General features: G+C 35.4%; 2 protein-coding genes across 10 annotated transcripts; both read right to left on the bottom strand.

Annotated features, from left to right (window-relative positions):
* Positions 1–5,307: 5,307 nt before the first annotated feature.
* LOC126690110 (uncharacterized) lies at positions 5,308–8,710 on the bottom strand. 6 transcript variants are annotated; one of them, XM_050385264.1, is made up of 5 exons: positions 7,913–8,710; positions 7,743–7,829; positions 6,038–6,776; positions 5,846–5,927; positions 5,308–5,765 (listed from the first exon to the last, which is right to left on the bottom strand). In XM_050385264.1, exons 3-5 carry the CDS (start codon positions 6,089–6,091, stop codon positions 5,581–5,583), a joined length of 321 nt encoding a protein of 106 aa, XP_050241221.1. In that variant the 5' UTR covers positions 6,092–6,776; positions 7,743–7,829; positions 7,913–8,710; the 3' UTR covers positions 5,308–5,580. The 6 variants fall into 6 exon arrangements, with proteins under 6 accessions (XP_050241221.1, XP_050241225.1, XP_050241217.1 ...); XM_050385268.1 differs by having other exon boundaries at positions 7,937–8,075; XM_050385260.1 differs by lacking the exons at positions 5,308–5,765; positions 5,846–5,927 and having other exon boundaries at positions 6,485–6,776; positions 7,743–7,824; positions 7,937–8,553.
* A 1,556-nt stretch (positions 8,711–10,266) lies between these two features.
* LOC126690093 (uncharacterized) lies at positions 10,267–15,065 on the bottom strand. 4 transcript variants are annotated; one of them, XM_050385229.1, is made up of 7 exons: positions 14,677–14,948; positions 13,252–13,327; positions 12,926–13,017; positions 12,704–12,826; positions 11,603–12,445; positions 11,263–11,479; positions 10,267–11,171 (listed from the first exon to the last, which is right to left on the bottom strand). In XM_050385229.1, exons 1-7 carry the CDS (start codon positions 14,749–14,751, stop codon positions 10,651–10,653), a joined length of 1,947 nt encoding a protein of 648 aa, XP_050241186.1. In that variant the 5' UTR covers positions 14,752–14,948; the 3' UTR covers positions 10,267–10,650. The 4 variants fall into 4 exon arrangements, with proteins under 4 accessions (XP_050241186.1, XP_050241189.1, XP_050241182.1 ...); XM_050385232.1 differs by having other exon boundaries at positions 13,252–13,319; positions 14,677–14,825; XM_050385225.1 differs by lacking the exon at positions 13,252–13,327 and having other exon boundaries at positions 14,677–15,065.
* Between the last annotated feature and the right edge of the window lie 1,573 nt (positions 15,066–16,638).

The raw sequence follows: 16,638 nt of genomic DNA, 5'->3' as shown, positions 1-16,638 counted from the left end.
AGCTAAATAAGAAATAGGTTCGGCGTAACCTCGTTGGAGTAGGAGCTTGGAGGGCTTAGGTACACTAAGTAGATTAGGCTTAGAGGGTCTTCTGCTGTTCATGTATCCCAATTACATTCTTTAGTGGATTATTTACCACTTAGAGGGCGGCGGAGAGGTTTTACGCCGAGGGTTACGGTTTCCTCTTCGATAACACATCGTTGTGTTGTCCTTGTATTTGCATCTCTCTTCCCTTAATCTTTGCCATTTAATTTCTGTTGTGGATGTAATTTTATTTGGTTTAGATTGTTTATCAATTCCGTTATATGCTTGTGTTCATATTCCGCACATTAATTGTTTGATAATATGCTTGAATTGATAATTTGGAAATTGGGGGTCTAAACGTTCATAGTGTTTTATACACATTTTGAACATTCAATGGCAATCAACCAAAGGCCCAACATTCATCTAGCATGGCATTTCATGTCAACCTAACATTCATCTAATCATGCATATCATCACATCACGAACCCTAGCATACATCTAATCATGGCATCTCCTAACACATTACATCATCCAAGGCAGCAATGAAACAAGGTATAAAGATAGGCATGGTAATCAAACATAGATCATGACATATATCCCATTTTTTAGAAATGAAATCAAACATCAAACAAACATATTATGTCATTAAAATGCATGTTCATACCAATGCATGACTTATCTCACTTACCTTGCAGCACCTCAGTACCTATGGCATTATGCATGAACATGTGAATGTGTGTTCATGGCATTAAAGCAAAGAAAACACAAGATAAACCCTAATTCTAACATGTGTGAAGCAAACAAACAATTTAAACATGTGAAATAGAAGATTTAAAGCATAAATATATGAAAAAAAGGGTCTAAACAGAAGTATTACATGTGAAAATAGAAACAAAAATAGATAAAATAAATTAGGGTTTCTGGGCAGGACCATGTGCACACATGAACAAGCCTGCGTGCACATAATCCAGCCTGCGCACGCAACCAGGATTATGCGCACGTGAGACTCGGCCCAAAAACCCTAGCAACACAACAGATTTAACAGAACTTCAAAGTGATAAATCTAACATTCTAACATACTTTAAAACATACAACTACGAGAACCTAAACTATATAAACATATAAAGCATAAAAACAAACAAAGAAACAAGATTAAAAGAAGAGAAAAGAGTTTAGAACTCAATATCTCATAACAAAAGCTCCTAGCCTTGATTTTTTATTGTTCCCCTCAGTCAAATCTATTCACAATTAAAAAAAAGAGTGATTAGTAATCTTAAACTCAAAGATTAAGACTAGAAAAGGCCTCAATCAAAAGAAAATTGACTTGAGGATGTTTTGTGAAAAAACTCCCTCTTTGATTCACTATTTCTAGTGAATCTCAGTGTTTTCCAGTGGGATTTCTGTGTGTCTTCGAAAAGGTACCATGTATGGCTATTTATATTGAGAAAATAGGGGTTTGGAATGACTCCTAGACGATGTAGTATTTGTTCCAAACCTCAGCACTAATGCAGAAAACTTGCCTTATTTATGTTTTTGGAATCTGCCATGCGTGCGCAAGATCGTGCCTGTATGCGCATGATCTTGGCTGCATGCGCAGGCTGATTCTTGCGTGCGCATGCCAAAGGTTTCTTTGGTTTTACTTTTCCAAAAATAGACTTATTTCCTCATTAAAAGTTATATTTTTCATTATAACATCTCTCAAGTCAATTTAACACTTGATTGGACCCTAAACCGACCTTGGGTTTTAGAATTTCAGTATCATTGGGGAATGGGGCCCTAGTCGTAAAAGGTACAAAATGCGGTGTCTACAACAAGCTCAACACTAGCTGCTATCGAGGATTAATGAAGAAGCTCAACACAAGCTCAACACAAGCTCGATCTATCGAGAATTACGATTTCAAATTTCTCAGATCTGAAATTCGGCCCATGATGACTTGAATGATTAAAGTTTATCTCTCTACAACCCTAGTCATATATAAGGCCTATTTTAAAAGTCATTAAGTACATAAACAAAGACCTAGAACTCATATACTCTATGTGAAGCTACTGCGTTTGTACGTCTTAGGGTTTTGTAACTAAGTGCTTCCTGATCTTCATCGTTTATGAAGTGAAGAACTTTGCAGCCAACAACAATCAATCAAGTTACTGAAGTTAGTCACGTACTAGGATTCGTGCAAAGGAGTTAGTCACAGATTGGAGATTTATGCAAAGTAAAGAAGTCTACTACAAGATCAAGTTTAGTTCGGAATTAAAGCAAAGATTCAACTGTAGGTTTGTATTTTAGGACAGGCCAGGGTAGTGGTAAGATTCCTTATACTTGTAACTGTTTGATTATTGATTAGTGGATTCTTGAAAGTGGTGGTCTTAAATTCACCTGGTGGGTTTTTTGCCTTGTAAGAGGTTTTCAAAATTTGTCAACAAATCACCATGTTAATTTATTTTCCGCTGCATTTAGTTTATTTGGTGATTTGTTAGTGCATCCACGATTTGCTTGTAATTTGACATAATTAATCAACTTAGGTAATTAAATTAATTAATTGAGGACAATCTATTTTAATCCATTTTATAAGCAAGTCACAGAGGCACCAACAAAAGGTATAGGTCGAATTATGGCCAATTATAGTGACTATCACTCATTAAGTTCTTAAAATGTCGTGTGGGCCAAGTGGGAGAATGTAAAATGATCTCCATTAGGAGAGTTAATGCTGCCCAAATACATTTTATTTTAATTATTTAATTATTATTTATCTGAATTTATTATATATTTGATAATAAGAGTGATAGATAAAGATCCATCTTATTGGGAGTCTTTTTGTGAACAAACACATATCGTTCAGTAAAATAGATGTTGTTTGGTGAATAGGTATACTCTTTGGTGGGAGGAGTATAAATAGAGAACCAACATTAAATTAATGAAGTCCCTATTCTAGCCTTAAAAAGCTTGTGTTTTCCATCAAAACGGTTTCTAAGGAGAAGATCATAGACTAGAAGAATATTTTTTTAATTCTTTGTTTCACATTGGATTTTTCTCAATAAATCATTTGAACAACAATGGCTGGAGATATGTTTTATTTTCTTCCCCTGCTTTAGATTTCTTACAGCATGCACTTGTGCTTGCATAGATTGGGATGAGTGTGTCTTTTATATTTTGTTAATTTTAAGGAAGTTGTCATTAATCAATGAATTTATAGGTGTAATTGGACACGCCTGCATCCAATTTGATTCAATGCTGCAATTTAGGCTAAAGAAACACCGGAGCATTCCTAACCTAATTTAGGCCAACATCTTTATGGACTCTTTAAACTCATGAGAGAGAGAGAGAGAGAGAGAGAGAGAGAGAGAGAGAGAGAGAGAGACTATCGGGAAAATGGGATAAAAGAAGAAAGTGTTTTTAAATATAAAAAAAAATACTTATTTTTAATTTTATGAGACAAAATGATGTAGTTTTTACTTATTAAAATTACTTCATTTTTAGTTAGTGTGGCATTTAAAGATCTCCTCATCAACAAGTATTGACAAAATGGTTCAAATCAAAGTGGTATATAATGTCAAATGTACATATCTAAAATTTAAACGTTAAAGGACAATATCAAAACCATCATAAACCTAATAGCATCAATACCCGGCATGCCATATGCCATATTTTGTCATATTTTACCATCAAAGCACAAAAAGGCCATTACCCAATCTTCTAATTCTAAAAAAAAAAAAAAAAAAAAATTGCAATTGTGCTACAGTACCATCATAAATTTATGATGGTACTATAGCAACATTCTAAAACCGAACAATATTTTTTTTATTCTTACCTACAAATATTTGCATCTCTCTCTCTCTCTCTCGATAGAACATGGCTTCTCGGTCTCACATCTCTCTCACGGTGGTCTTTTTTTCCAGGTGTGGGTCGTGGGTTTGGCATGGTTCTAGTGGTTTCGACGGCGTGGTCTTGGCAATGTGGGTCATTTTTTGCTTTGCTTTTAATGGGTTTTTGTTTCTGGTTGTTATAGGTTGTTGATGGGTTGATTGGTGGTTGATGGGTTTGGTTAGAGGTTGTTCATGGGTTTAGCTGGGTTTCGAGTTTAATGGGTTTTGGGATTAGTGGTTATGGGTTGTTGATGTGTTGATCGGTGGTTATGGGTTGTTAATCGATGGGTTGTCGTGGGTTTGAGTTTGAATGAGCAATGGGTTTTGCTAGGGTTGGGTTTGTTGAGTTGTAGTTGATTGTTGGGTTACTGTGGATCATGGTGGGTCATGGTGGATCGTGGTGAGGTTATCAAGTGCATGCTTTCTGTTCTTGGTTTCTCACTCTTTGCTTTCTTGGTCAAGATAACCAAAGGTTAGCTCTTTGTGGTGCTTTCAATGGTGGGTGGTGGGACTAGGAAGCTCAGCGATGGTGGTGGTGGGTGGTTAAGAGAGAGTAAAAGAAACAGAGATTAGAGAGAGAAGTGAGATATATTTTTATTTTATTTTATTTTTTATATTATTTTATTATGTTGTATGGGAAAATAAGAGTTGGGATGTTGGGTGTGTTATAAAATGGTATGGTATAATAAACAAAGTAACTCTTAAGATAGTAAAATAGAATAGTTTAAAGATAGCGGATATAAATGCTCTTAACCATGAAATACACTGATAATTTTTTTTAATAATTCAATAATTGAGGGTGGGAGGATTTTGATTGATTAGGAATTGGAATTATTTTGTGGTTAATGTGGATCTTTCCGAATTAGTACACTATTATAGTCACGTGAGAATATTTGTTTTCGCCCCGAGGTAGGGAGTTGTGTCCTGGATCAAATCAATAATAGGACAAATTTTGCGGTAAAAATAGCCAATAGTACTTTTTTGCAAATTATGTTGCAATCCACCACTATTTCGGAAATATGTAGGGAACTGCCACTTTTTGGGTACTCAAGTTTAGCGAAATCAAGTTTTCCATGGTATTTAAGTTCATAGAACTCGAGTACCATGGAAAAATGAACTCAAGTACCATGGAAAATTTTCCAAATTTTTTAGAGTATATTTTTTCAAAGAACTCAAGTTTCACGGTAAATTCGAGTTTCAAAAAGGTGGTAGATCCCTACATATTTCTAAAACAGTGGTAGATTGCTAATTTTTTTGCTAAATAGTGGTAGTGGGCCATTTTCACCCATATTTTGGTTTGTAATTGGAATTTTTTATTGGAGTAGGTGAGAAAGATTTAGTGCCCGAAGGGATAGATACAAAGGCGAAAGGCATCACATATGTGACCACGTACAGAACAGCAGAACAGACATAGTTGGTAGCTACTGTGCAATGTGTTCGTGTTACATTTCTAAATGTGGTGTTACAAAGTACAGCTAGAATATCTCTATTTAACATCTAACATTATAAATTTATTATCTAAAGACTAGAGTAATCCCCCTATTCTTACCCAAGGAAGTTGGAACTTTCTACATTCATACGTACAGGGAATTGGTTCTATGAAGCCCTTCTTGCCAAACTTCTTACAACGTTAATGGCATGGTAAGAGAATTGGTAACATAGTACAAACTTTTCGAACACCCATCATCATGATAATTAGCCTTGAACCGTGGGATTGGGGTCTATTTGTTCGGTGGTGGTGGCATCAAACTCTTGAATTTCCAGAATTTGGACTCTACGGTTCATCTTCTTTCTTATTTTTATTGCCACGTCCGATGGCCTAAATGTCCCACACACACTTACCCTGCACTCCTGCTTCTCAATCAAATGTGACTCTATTGCTTCAATATGAAATGAAAGAGAGGTCATTAGAACCTGTGGTATACATATAGGACTTGCATTTCATTAAATAAAAACTCACCTCTCAAATTTAGAATGATTTTCCTTAATTTCCGGCAACAAGAATTGCAGTCAACGTTGATCCTCATTACCATGCAACAATACTGCAATTAGTGAAAAATAATTAGAAAGCATCCAAGGACTTAGCATTGAATAAGAATGAAGAGAAAAAGACAAGGAGGTTATGTCTTTATGAAGATGCTCAAGAACTTGCCTTTCCTGACATGAAGATGGAATTGGCAGGATTTGATACCCCTGCTTGGTTCATTTTATGACTTGAAAAGTATATGAGAGAGGAATCAATGGAAGTTGAGAATATGGAAGACCGTGGACTAACTGATATTTCTACTTTTGGATTGTCTTTTGGAAAATTTTCTACTTCATTTTGGAATCTGATTCTGGGTAGTTGTTGAAAGAAGATTTTGTCTATTGAAGTATTAGCTTATTATCCCTAACTTCTTGTTAAAGCCTTGTTTACTTCATATAACAATGACAAGGCCAGGCATTACTTACTCTTTATGTCATGGTTTACTTCATGCAACACAATGAAGCATCTCTTTCTTGTTCCTGAAGGTTTTATGTTGCACAAAATTTAAGTCATCTCTCTCTCTCTCTCTCTCTAAACGCAAGCAAACTCAGCAATACATTTACCCATTCCCCATAAGAAAAGCCACATAATTGATTTATTCATCACCAATGTAAATTGAACTTATATACATGACCCTTCTAGTCTCAAGTATTACTAATATGAAACATAAATTTTTCTTGGCGTGCTGGATCCATTCTGTCATGTAATCAACGTCGAGAAGAGCGGAAAATCCGTTTGATCATGGCTACTTTTCCAAACGGATTCCTGTATATAGCAGCAACTTGCTGTGAAGATGCTTTACCAACATTTGCATATCTACATGTTAGTGTCACCTTCTTCTCCAATAAATTCACCACCACTGACTCTGTCTCTGCCAAAGAATAATCACATTAAAGAAGATTGCTATACTACTTTTAAGACGATATCATTATCAAAATTCCATCTTCGGTGCCCTAAATCAAACTTCATTTAGTTCATCCAACTTTAACTTGCACGAGTACATGACTCAGTAACTAGCTGCAATAAACAGGGTAGTACCTTTCCAGATTTCATTCGAAATATCATGCATCTAAGGGAAATTGATCAAAGGTTACAAGTAACAAAGTATCTAAGAGAAAAATATGGAGTAACTATATATCACATTACTGCATTCAGAACTTCCAATCAGTCACAACACATAATCATTGCATCAGCATATCTTGGACATAAATGTAAGAAAGAAAAAGAGTCTAAACCATGCATCAACCAGGAATTCAAATCATATAAAATTATTTCCAGTTCATTTTTTATATTTTGGCAAATATCTGCTTTAGCAATTTGAGAACAGCAAGCATGATACCTGTGAGGGTGTGCCTGGACCCTGGAAGCACACTTCCAAGAATGACAAATGACTGAACTGTAATAGATATTTTTTACTTTTTTGTAGAACAGTTCTTGTTTCCTCCTCTACTTCAAGCGAAATCACCAGTAAAGTTTTTGAGACAATTAAACAGCCAATTAGGACCACCAACTATTTAGGAGAAAAAAGTACAGGGCTACTTTCCAGTCCAAAGAAACTATTCCTTAAAAATAACATGTCTAATCATGAACTTTTACCTCAGCTTTTTTACTACACAACCAACCTTCAATAGTTGAATCCAAGCAAGGACACTTCAAAGAATCACGACGAACCAAAATATCTCAATCCAAGACCTTATTGAATTTTTTTTTTATATTGGTAAATTACACACGCACTAAGTGGGTCTTAAACAACAAGAACTTACTCACCAGTCACCACCTAATTTGCAATGGGAGGAGGTGCCATTAAAGCTAGAGTTTATTAAAATCTTACCATTCATTCTTGACATCATGTCAGCTACTCTCTTTTGGCATTCGGAACATCGAATATCTGCTGAAATAACAACTTCCTGGACCTGCTCTGAACAAATACCAAGCATAAGATGACTAACTAGTAAAATTTTGTATTAACAAATGAAATAAAAAGTGCAAGTACAAACAAACCAGAGGCATGGATAAAGACTCAACAGAGGCGAGGCTGGTTCCAGAAAGTAATAAGCTCTTTGACTTTCTTATTCCAATTCCTGGAGACTCCTTCTTAGGCTGATTATTAACAAGAGCCATACCTTTGTTTTGTAACCATTCAAAGAAAGCTGAGGATTCATAAAAAATAATAAGGTAACAGGTTCAATCCTAACTGAAGAGGAACTGGAAGGATGAAAAAGATCTAGGAACAACTCTTGCTGTACTGATAGAGCAATCCCATCTGGTAGAGATGCTTAAGCCATCAGCTGTTGTTGAGAAACGAGGAAATGGAGAGAGGAACTTGACAAAACAGCATGGTAAAGTGAAAAAGGTGTTTATGCCTAGTTGACAAAGATGCTTCATTCACTTCACCGGGACCCACTAGTGTAACGTAATTTTCTCCTCTAGAATTATTCCGTTGAGGACCTTAAGGATGTTGCTTATTACACCAAAATCTTTCTTAGCCAACTTTTTATTTCAATTAATCAAATCATGTAAGAGAACGAGATAGCAAGTTGTACAAAGCCAAAAATTTGGAATTTTCAACTACTTTGGTGGGCTGGAGCTGAACTTTCAGAAGATTTGCAGCTCAAACCTTCTTTCTCCAGGTTTAGTAAGAATCGTCAAACCTCAGGCCGTAAACAAATGAAAATATTGAGCTACTTTAATAGTTAATTGTCTCGAGAATTTCAAGATACCCATTGGATCCTTGCTTGCATTTAGACTCTACTGTAATCAAAGTCAAGCATACGGCCCAACAGCGCTTTGGTCCAGCTTCAACCCCAGTAGCTTTAGGTGTGAGCGCACAATTTTTTATCACCTTTTCAGAACTTAATATATAATAATTTTTACATATATGGTCGCAATCATATTACACGTAAGTAAATTATGCACTTTAACCCAAAAAAAAAAAGTATGCACTAATAGATTCTCAAAAAAAAAAAATTTATACACTCATAAATAATTTTTTACTAAATTAATATTTTAAAAATCTTATTGTCGGACTACATATTTTTTATGTTTTTTAAAAATCATATATTTATAATTCGAATCATAAACCTATTTTTTATGCATAATTTTAAAAAACAAAAATTAGAAATTTGTACATTTTACATTATAGTTGTTGATCTTGAAATGTCTTGAGATTTTCCAAATATGAAGAGTATAAGAAAATGTAATATAACAATAAATTTGTCAAAATTTACATTAAGAAAAAATATGTATATATATATATATACACACACATGAAGAATCTCTCTCAGTCTCTCTCTTTTATCAATGTTTGTCGTCATCTTAGCAAGTTCCGGAAAATTTGGTAAAAATAGTATTCAATTACTAAGCAGCTAGCCGTTACTGCATACATCACCAGCCCCGAACAGAAACTTTAATGCTGAAGCTAGAGAAGTTTGGCCCATCTAGAGAATTCGCAGTCAAAATGGTCGATCTAGTTCAACAAAGGAGGCGGGCAGAAATATCATTCCATGACGTTGGACTTGGACAGAAACGTGTCGCATCTATCTTAAAATTTCTAAACAAGTTTCAAATTTGAAGACGGTAAAGATTCTAATTTAGTGTGTGATTGGGTTGTTTTCTGTGTTTTCACACTTTTTTTTTTATTTTTTTTATTTTTTACATTTCACGCGTTTTGCAGAGAAGGGAGACAAATGGTACTGTAACAGTACTGTTTATGGGACCCACAACTACTTTATTCATTAAAAAATATTAAAAATAGATCCCACGATACTATTTACACATTTAAAAATTATTTTGCTACAGTGTTTTCAGTAAAATAAGTTTTATCCAAACATACCGTTAGAATTTATAGATATGTTATCCCACTCATCATATTTAATAATAACGGTCCCGCGGCAAAGAATTTGTATTTACCAAGTGCAACGAAGTTTCTTCTTTGTTGACTTTCAAGAGATTTATTATGATTAGGCTAGGTTTATAGATATGTTATCCCACTCATCATATTTAATAATAACGGTCCCGCGGCAAAGAATTTGTATTTACCAAGTGCAACGAAGTTTCTTCTTTGTTGACTTTCAAGAGATTTATTATGATTAGGCTAGGCATTCCACTCATTTTATTTTATTAATACAAGCACATCAAGACAGAATCAGACTATGGATTGTACGATAAGATCACAGAAACATTAGTTGGCATTTGCTTCTAGAACCTAAAAGCAACAACTCCTCTCCACCCAAAAAAAAAAGTCACTCTAAAGAGTAAACGAAAAATGAAAGATTTCTAAACACAAATCACATGCAACACATTAGAATAGAAATGAAACTTCAATACAATTTACAGAACTGACAATTTCAACACGATTCAAAAAGAAGAGTAAAAATTTATTAGAAATTTTATACAAATTACATGGAGTAGAAGCCCACCTACACCGACCTACCCACCAAGAAAGGAAACAAAATATGGCCCAAAGAAGTTAGAGCTCTACCGGGTTATTCTACTGCACCCAAAATTTCTGCCTGAAATTTGCAGGGCTTCAGGCTACTGTTACATATAAATACAGAAAACTAAGAGGGGACGACTTGGACCCTATGACTTAAATAAAACTTCCCAGGACAACATTGCCAAGTGAACAACGAAGGATTAAGCATCGAATAGATGCTGCACAACAGGGCATATATATATACTTTGTGAAGGAGGAAATTAAAAAATAGTGGGAAGCTTAACCTATTCCAATAAAAGAGAAGTCACCTAGACATAACCAAGCTTGTTAGAGGGGATACAACAGAAGTACTGAAAAGAGAATCCCCAATGTACTTGCAGTTCTCGTGATCAACCACCTTCATCGACAAAGGAATCAAAAACCTCTCATCAGAGGTACTTTTACTATCATTATCACTGCTGCGCAGCTTCTGGCCAGAGAATCCACCACCCCGTCTTCTCTTCCGTGATGACTTCCACCTTAACTGAGCACATAAATCCTTTGAAAGATCTGGAACTACCCCCACCGATTTTACCTTATCATATTCAGAGTCCAAGCGAGAATCATTAGACTCAGTTTCATCTTGCCTGGACAGTCTACTACCACAAATGGTTGCTTGGGCTGATTTGCCTTCAGAAGATTTCTCTGCAACTGGCTTTCTTTCTGAGCAAGATAATATGGAGCTAACAAGGTCTGGCCTGTCCTTAAAATGCGTCCACACGCCTCCCAACCACTCTTGAGAATGTCTTAAGTCACCATAGCAGAATATTGATTCATGCTTTTCTCCTGCACAGACAGAGAAGGGAAAAACATGAAAAATTTGACCACACAACCTAAGAACTACAATGCCCTGCAATGAAGGAAACTATGTTCATACCTGGAAAATAAATATGCAACTTATCTTCAGATTCCTTCCGAACCACAATGCCTTCCCACCACCCATCATGCCACCACACATCTACAACAGCACCAAGCTCAACAACCCGTGAAACTTTGCATTTATTAGACTGATGGGATGGTCGAACAGTTGTCCTCCCAGAAATTCGGAGGCCTAAATGGTCGGGAGCTGCAACCCTGGATGCTAAAATCCATTCCTACAACATCAAATAAAAATTACTCAGAAAGATTGAGGAATGTGAGAGAACACTGCCACAAATTTTAATGTATAGGAAAGTAAAAGAATAGGAAATTACATAACGGTGATAACCATGGTATACCTCAAGTTTATTGGATTCATCAGCAGCATCTTGAATATCTTGATACTGCACCTTCACCTTATCTTTATATTTCTTGATGATCAAAGCTCTAAACCAACACCCCCTAATGCCACTGTCTTGAGAGAGGACTTCAACCTGAGAACCTACAGTCAAATGCTGCAGAGGATTCTGCTTTGCTTCTTTTGTGGATAACAAGGCAGAAGAACTTCCTCCTTTTACACTGCAGATTTCAACTCCAAACTTTTTATCAATACCACTGTTGCAAATATTTTGCACATCCAAAGATGTTGCACCTGCTGGCTCTACTCTGTTAGTCCATTGCAAGTGCATATCATCATCTTTTGACCAGTGAAGCCTCTTTTTAGGTCTGATGCCAACAGCATCATTAATATTTTCTTCCACTTTGAGGCCATCAAAATGCTGAGAGTTCCCATGACCCTTCAACAAAGAGTGGGCGTACATATATCGGAGTATTTCCTGTTTCCAATAACCTTCAACTTGTGTTATGTCAAAGGGCTTGACATCATCGTTATCAAACTGCTGGTAGCAGATAAATGGCTCCAGCTGAGTATGCATCGCCTCCTTAAGAAATTTGTCAAAATGCTGGGGACTGAGGACGGCAGCCAATCCATCTATACATTCAATACTGAGATCTTGAAGACAAAGAGAAAAGAAAATCTCTCTGTCATTAAAATTGTGAGGCAAAACAATACCAACCTCATCAATTTTATGATACCATCGCACCACAACCATCTTGTTGCCTCTAGAGTCCTCATACATGTCTTCTAAGTAAGCTACAAGACGTTTATCCTCCTCCGCTAAAACAAATACAAAGTCCTGAACCTAAAATTTTGACAGAAAAGAGGAGAGCAAGGGATGAGTAAAATGACAGAGAAGTTACAACAGAAGAAAACATCCTAAAAAAGGCCTACATGTGTGTTTGGCCGAACTTCATATGTGGCTTATTTGCTTATTAAGTACAACATTTAAAGCGCCACTTCCAAATAAGTTACAAAATTTTAAGCTGTAGCAAACAGATAAAATAAAGATTTAGAAAAAAGAATACACAACAAAACAAAAGAGGGGAAAAAGAACACTCACAGAGATTTTAACACCATTCCTGCGAAAAGACTGATAATGCCTTCGTTTTTTCCTGCAAGTCCAAGGAGAACCAAGCCATAAAAATTCTCTTGTATAGTGGCCAAGCTTCTTTAACTGAGTATCCTGGAATTTAAAAAATACAAGACAAAAGGGAAATTGTGAATGACAATAATATTTATAAATCAAATCAAATCTCAAATAGACTGGAAAAATGTCACAAACCTTCAAGGTTTCAATATCCATCTCGCAAACATCTTTACCATCCAAAAAGGCACTGGACGGATGGGACAATTCTCGATATTGAGGCGGTGAATCTGACAAATTTATATAAGAGTAATTACAGTTAAAACTAAACATGTAAAGTAGCCTAACTATAGATTCACCAATATAACAACTTTAATGTCAATCAAGCATATGCAAGACGAGGGCAAACAAAAAACGTAAAGAGCAAGGGGGAGGAGGGCTTTAGTTCTAGTAAGACCAGAAAATCTGAGGAAACTGACGCACATAGGAAAGTGAAGAAATCATTGACGATGAAGGATCTTGACCTAGAAATTTCCAGGGCTTTAGGATTCCGGGTCTCTCAACCATCTCTTTAAAAATTGACTTAGATTTCCTGCAGCCCTGATCATAGTCAAGTTCTTAATAACATGAACACCAGAGGATTAGCTCGTAATAACATGAACACAGGCAGAGGTCGAATAGGAATCAACTGCATACAACAGGCTTTGCCACCAACCAAAATGGGAATACATACATACATACATATATCCAGGAAAATTCGCCTAGGCTTTTTTTTTTTTTTTTTTTTAAGGAGAAAAGGGTAAGGTTGCAACAGAAGCAAAAACCCTACAAGTTTGGTATCTTCCATCTAAACAAACACAACCCAAAAAATTTTCCATATCTCATAGGTCTTTTTTCTTCCTGTATTAGTGAAGATTTTTTATTTAGAAAAATTAAAGAGAAAAGGGCATGTCAACAGGGAGAACAAAAGCACAAACTGTACAAATTAGGATATTTTCCACTCAAGCAGAACCCAGGAAAAAGGTCCACATCTCACAGCTCTTTTTGAAATTTCACATGTTTTCTTTTCCTGTATCAGTGAAGAGTTTTTATTTGAAAAATCAAAGAGAAAACGGCATGTCAAAAAGGGGAACAAAAAGCAAGAAATTTCTCCTCTCTCACAGCGAGACTCTGAATCGATATATCAATAAGGGCAACAGAATATGGGAGCACAATTTTTTTTTTTCCGTTTAAACAGGCAGAACCCAGGAAATTTTCCACATCTCACCGATCTTTTTGAAATTTCAAATGGGCTTTTTTTTACCATATTATTCAAAAAAAAAAAATCAATGAAAATAGGGCAAGAGAACAGGGAGGCATAGAAGAGAACCGTATAAATTTGATAGTCTCCGTTCAAACACGCAAAACCCAAGGAATTTCCACACCTTTACAGATCTTAATTTCCCCCCCCCCCCCTAGATTAGGGAAAAGCCTCTGAATCGATAAAAGAAATCAACAAGAAAAGAGCAAGAGAAAAAGGACCAAGAAAAACCGTAAAAAGCTGATATTATCTCCTGCGTTTTTTCCCCATGAGAGCCTCCGAATTGAAAAATCAACACAAAAAAAAAGAGAGAACAGAAGCAAAAACCGCAAAAGTTTGTCATTTTTCTGCTCAATAAAATTTCCACACCTCCCGTGAAATTTCAGGTGTGTTTTTGTATAGAACAAAGAGAACAGAAGCCAAAACAGAACCATGAAGCTCTCCCCAAAAATAAAATTTAAAAAAAAAAAAAGAGAGAAAGAAATTGCTACGGATGAAAAGGCCGTGACTACTAATTGGATCTTTGCCAGCCAAAAAAAAAAAAAAGCTTAACAAATCAGAAAAACCGTCAGATCTATCAAATCCAAAAACCCTTCGCCACACAAAACAAATTGAACAGAACAGAGATAAATTAAAAATAAATATGTACCTGAAACGACAGAGTTGAGCCAATCAATGACTTCTCTGCGGGACTTGAGCCTGTTGTTAGTGTTAATAAGCCCATTTGCAAAACTGAAAGCGTAGTGATAAGACATATGCCTTAAACTCTTCTCTTTTCCAATCACCGCCAGATCAGACTCCTCATCTCTTCTCTTAAGATAATAGTGCACCTCTCTCCTCCCTTTATCGCTCGACACGTACACCTCCTCCCAGCTCACATAAGACGATGATGACGACGACGACGACGTCGTTTCTCCCACCACCACCATCCTCTCCATGGCCCAAAACACAATCAAAAGACTTTGCACCCTCTTCTCTCTCTTATTATACTGGTGGAGAGGTCTGTTTGAATGGGAAATTTGTGGAGAGAGAAGGAACTTATTACTAGGGTTTCGAGATTAGAGATGGACGGCTACGATTGGGTCCATGGAAGAAAGACGTAGGAAATTGCGGGAGATAATTATTCCGTGTGGAGTTCTGTACTAGTTTACGAAAATGTCCTCAATGAGTTTGTTATTTACTATTTTCTTTCTTTCAAGTTAGAATTGTCCGACACATTCACATGATGAATTAAACTAGACCAAAAGTTTTATCTTTTGAAAAAAAAAACAAATAACATATTGGATTTATTTTTTTTTTTTTTTATCAGACATATTGGATTTTTTATACATGGAGAGGAGAGAGAGAGAGAGAGGCCCGTAATTGCCGTTGTGATTAGGGAATAAGACTCGCTCTTTCTTTTTGCCAGCCGTCTTCTACTGTTCTACACACCAAAAATTCACAAATGTTCAAAAGCCTAAAAAAAAATACCTATGATTTTTTTTCTTTAATAAACCTGAAATAAAAGAGAATTACAATTGGTTGTCTAAGAAAAAAAAAATTTTAAAGTTTTCTAATCAATATTTTATATGTGCAAATTTACTATTATTCTTTTATATTTAAATTTTGTTAACCTCTCTTTTTATGGATGATGTAGCACTTATATTTTATGTAACATAGTGTGGGTTTGGATTCAGCGTTTCCGCTGAATCCCGCGTCACGTTTTCCTTCTTTTTTTTTTATTTTTTTTTTGCTTTCACGCGTTTAAGGGAGAGAAATGTTACTGTTCACATACTGTTCCGTCACTGTTCATCACTGTAGCAGCACTGTTTATACATTAAAAAATATTAAAAATGGGTCCCACAGCATTATTCACACATTTAAAAATTATTTTGCTACAGTGTTTTCAGTTTTCAATTTTCAGCAACAATAAGTTCAATCCAAACGGACCCATAATCAATTCTCTTTTCAAGAAACAACATAAATTGATCTTAACTAAGATTTAATCATTTTTTGTTTTAAAAGATAATAATATAGAAACAAATTCACAAACCTTCTTCAATGGCAATTCTAGTGATGCTAGCAGCAAGAAGAGCGGTCAGATTCATTCAAGAGATTGGTCTCCATCAATCTCATTTCAAAGATGATTCGAAGTTAGGTGTTAAAGCCCTCCAAATAAGATATTTTTCTTTCTCTTCTTTTGGTCATCTTGTTAAGAACACATTATTTTTTGTTAGCTCCTTTCAGAGTTTCTCTTTCTCTCATATTGCAAGACAAGATAATGTTGTTGCACATTCTTTAGCCTAGAAAATGAGACTTTCTTTTACGTTGCGAGTCTAGATAGAGTATGTTTCACCAAACTTAGAACCTGTTGTTTTTGCTGATTTATCAGTTATTTAATTCTATACATGCTGAGTTGTTTTCTCAAAAAAAAAAAATATATATATATATATATATATATATATAAACAAATTTAAAAAGTATGGTTAATAAAAATTAGGGTAAATTACAAAGTACTCTCCTAAAGTTTGAGGTTGCTTTGATTATACACCCTGAAATTTGAGAAATTGAATTTTACACCCTAAAGTTTGGTTCCATTAGCAAAACTCCACCCCCTGTTAATTTAAACCGT

The sequence above is a fragment of the Quercus robur genome, chromosome 1, assembly GCF_932294415.1.
Source record: "Quercus robur chromosome 1, dhQueRobu3.1, whole genome shotgun sequence".
NCBI classification, from domain to species: Eukaryota; Viridiplantae; Streptophyta; class Magnoliopsida; order Fagales; family Fagaceae; genus Quercus; species Quercus robur.
Note: the sequence above shows the minus strand (reverse complement) of the source record. Positions and strands in the feature narration are given on the sequence as shown.

Excerpts from the sequence above, each read along its gene's own strand:
- LOC126690110 (XM_050385243.1), bottom strand. The coding sequence starts at position 8,032 with ATGGCTCTTGTTAATAATCAGCCTAAGAAGGAGTCTCCAGGAATTGGA. Across the intron at positions 7,825-7,912 it reads AGTCTTTATCCATGCCTCTG|GTCCAGGAAGTTGTTATTTC; the intron begins GTTTGTTTGTAC and ends TGTTCAGAGCAG. Across the intron at positions 6,783-7,742 it reads CATGATGTCAAGAATGAATG|AGACAGAGTCAGTGGTGGTG; the intron begins GTAAGATTTTAA and ends ATTCTTTGGCAG.
- LOC126690093 (XM_050385225.1), bottom strand. The coding sequence starts at position 14,965 with ATGGAGAGGATGGTGGTGGTGGGAGAAACGACGTCGTCGTCGTCGTCA. Across the intron at positions 12,827-12,925 it reads TGGATATTGAAACCTTGAAG|GATACTCAGTTAAAGAAGCT; the intron begins GTTTGTGACATT and ends TTTAAATTCCAG. Across the intron at positions 12,446-12,703 it reads GGAATGGTGTTAAAATCTCT|GTTCAGGACTTTGTATTTGT; the intron begins GTGAGTGTTCTT and ends TCAAAATTTTAG.